Genomic DNA, 682 nt, shown 5'->3' with positions numbered 1-682 from the left:
TTCACTTTGGGGCCCTTCAGGTTGAAGTCGACGTCGGGCATGGAGAATTTGGGGCCCTTCAGGTGCATTTCGGGCATCTTGAACTTGGGGCCCTTCACTTTCCCCTCTGGGCCCTCAATGCCCACATCAGGAAGGTCCACATCCACTTTGGGACCCTTGATGTCCACCTCGGGGCCCTTCAGGTCCCCTTCTATTTTGGGCATGGACACATCCACGTCCCCCTTCACTTTGGGGCCCTTCAGGCTCAGATCGAAGTCAGGCATGGAGATCTTGGGGGCCTTGATGTGCATTTCAGGCATCTTGAACTTGGGGCCTTTGAGTTTCCCCTCAGGACCTTCCAGTTCAACGTCAGGAAGGTCCACGTCCACTTTGGGACCCTTGATGTCCACCTCAGGGCCCTTCAGGTCCCCTTCCAAGTGAGGCACGGACACGTCAATGTCCCCCTTCACTTTGGGGCCCTTCAGGTTCAGGTCGATGTCAGGCATGGAGATCTTTGGTGTCTTGATGTGCATTTCGGGCATGGAGAATTTGGGACCTTTCAGCTTCCCATCAGGAGCCTCCACCTCCACACTGGGACCAGCGATGTCCACGTCGCCCTTTGGGAGGTTCACATCCACGTCCACCCCGTCCCCTTTGAAGCCCGGCATGGAGAATTTGGGCATCTTGAACTTGGGCAGCTTGA

The 682-nt window shown here is 56.5% G+C and overlaps 1 protein-coding gene across 1 annotated transcript in view; it reads right to left on the bottom strand.

The window, feature by feature from the left end:
- Window positions 1-5: 5 nt before the first annotated feature.
- LOC116217610 (neuroblast differentiation-associated protein AHNAK-like) overlaps window positions 6-682 on the bottom strand; it is a gene marked incomplete at its 3' end in the record, with an annotated part of 2,802 nt that continues 2,125 nt past the window's right edge. Inside the window, exon 2 of the mRNA XM_031557523.1 lies at window positions 6-682. This exon is cut by the window's right edge and continues 7 nt beyond it. Within this exon, the coding sequence (XP_031413383.1) occupies window positions 6-682 (677 nt within the window).

Source organism: Meleagris gallopavo, unplaced genomic scaffold (genome assembly GCF_000146605.3).
Source record: "Meleagris gallopavo isolate NT-WF06-2002-E0010 breed Aviagen turkey brand Nicholas breeding stock unplaced genomic scaffold, Turkey_5.1 ChrUn_random_7180001842063, whole genome shotgun sequence".
In the NCBI taxonomy this organism is placed as follows: domain Eukaryota; kingdom Metazoa; phylum Chordata; class Aves; order Galliformes; family Phasianidae; genus Meleagris; species Meleagris gallopavo.
This window is presented reverse-complemented; position numbering and strand designations above follow the sequence as displayed.